Below are 871 nucleotides of genomic sequence, written 5' to 3' on the forward strand. Positions count from 1 at the left end.
TATATAGAAGTACCTGTATAAATATATATATTCACACACACACACACATATATATATATATATATATATATATATGCCATCAGGACACATACCTTCTCCACAGTATCAGCGTCCTTGAGCAACAGTTCCATGTCGATGATCTCTGCATCGCGTGTGGGGTCGACTGAGCCTTCCACGTGTGTGACTTCAGACTCGTCAAAGCACCGCACCACGTGCAAGATAGCATCAACTTCACGGATGTTGGACAGGAACTTGTTGCCCAGGCCTTTACCTTCGGCTGCTCCCCTGTACGGAAGATGATAGTGGAATGGTTATTTAATATTATTTATTTGGATTATAGATACTACAGCCATACGTAGTTCTATTCACGACACGCATCCCAACACACCTGATTTGGTACAAGTTGTATGCGCCAAGGCCGGATATGGATGATGGATTTTGATACACAACTCAAACAGCAACAGACAAAAGTCACACCAATCCCCGTGTAAGTATGCAGCCATCGATTCTGCTCCAAGATAGATGGTCTCACACACAAGCAGACACTCTCCTGCAGCACATGCTACAGACACATACATGTACACGAGCAACGCAACGCAATGCAACGCAATGCAACGCAACGCAATGCAACGCAATGCAACGCAACGCAATGCAACGCAATGCAAGGCAATGCAACGTAATACAACGCAACGCAGCACAACGCAACGGAACGCAACACAACGCAACGCAATGCAACGCAACGCAATGCAAGGCAATGCAACGTAATACAACGCAACGCAATGCAATGCAACGCAACGCAACGCAATGCAACGCAACGCAATGCAACGAAATACAACGCAACGCAACGCAATGCAATGCAACGCAATGCAAC

The 871-nt window shown here is 45.8% G+C and overlaps 2 protein-coding genes across 2 annotated transcripts; one reads left to right on the forward strand and one right to left on the reverse strand.

The window, feature by feature from the left end:
* Positions 1-92: 92 nt before the first annotated feature.
* Positions 93-503, reverse strand: SARC_17499 (hypothetical protein; the record flags this gene model as incomplete). The annotated part of the gene is made up of 2 exons (XM_014288404.1): positions 93-285; positions 478-503. Coding segments are annotated over 2 exons (219 nt in total), but the record flags the coding sequence as incomplete, so codon positions are not given.
* Positions 504-576: 73 nt separating this feature from the next.
* Positions 577-765, forward strand: SARC_17504 (hypothetical protein; the record flags this gene model as incomplete). The annotated part of the gene is made up of 1 exon (XM_014288405.1): positions 577-765. The coding sequence occupies one exon, from the start codon at positions 577-579 to the stop codon at positions 763-765; it is 189 nt and encodes a 62-aa protein (XP_014143880.1).
* Between the last annotated feature and the right edge of the window lie 106 nt (positions 766-871).

This window comes from Sphaeroforma arctica (genome assembly GCF_001186125.1).
Source record: "Sphaeroforma arctica JP610 unplaced genomic scaffold supercont1.11019, whole genome shotgun sequence".
NCBI classification, from domain to species: Eukaryota; class Ichthyosporea; order Ichthyophonida; genus Sphaeroforma; species Sphaeroforma arctica.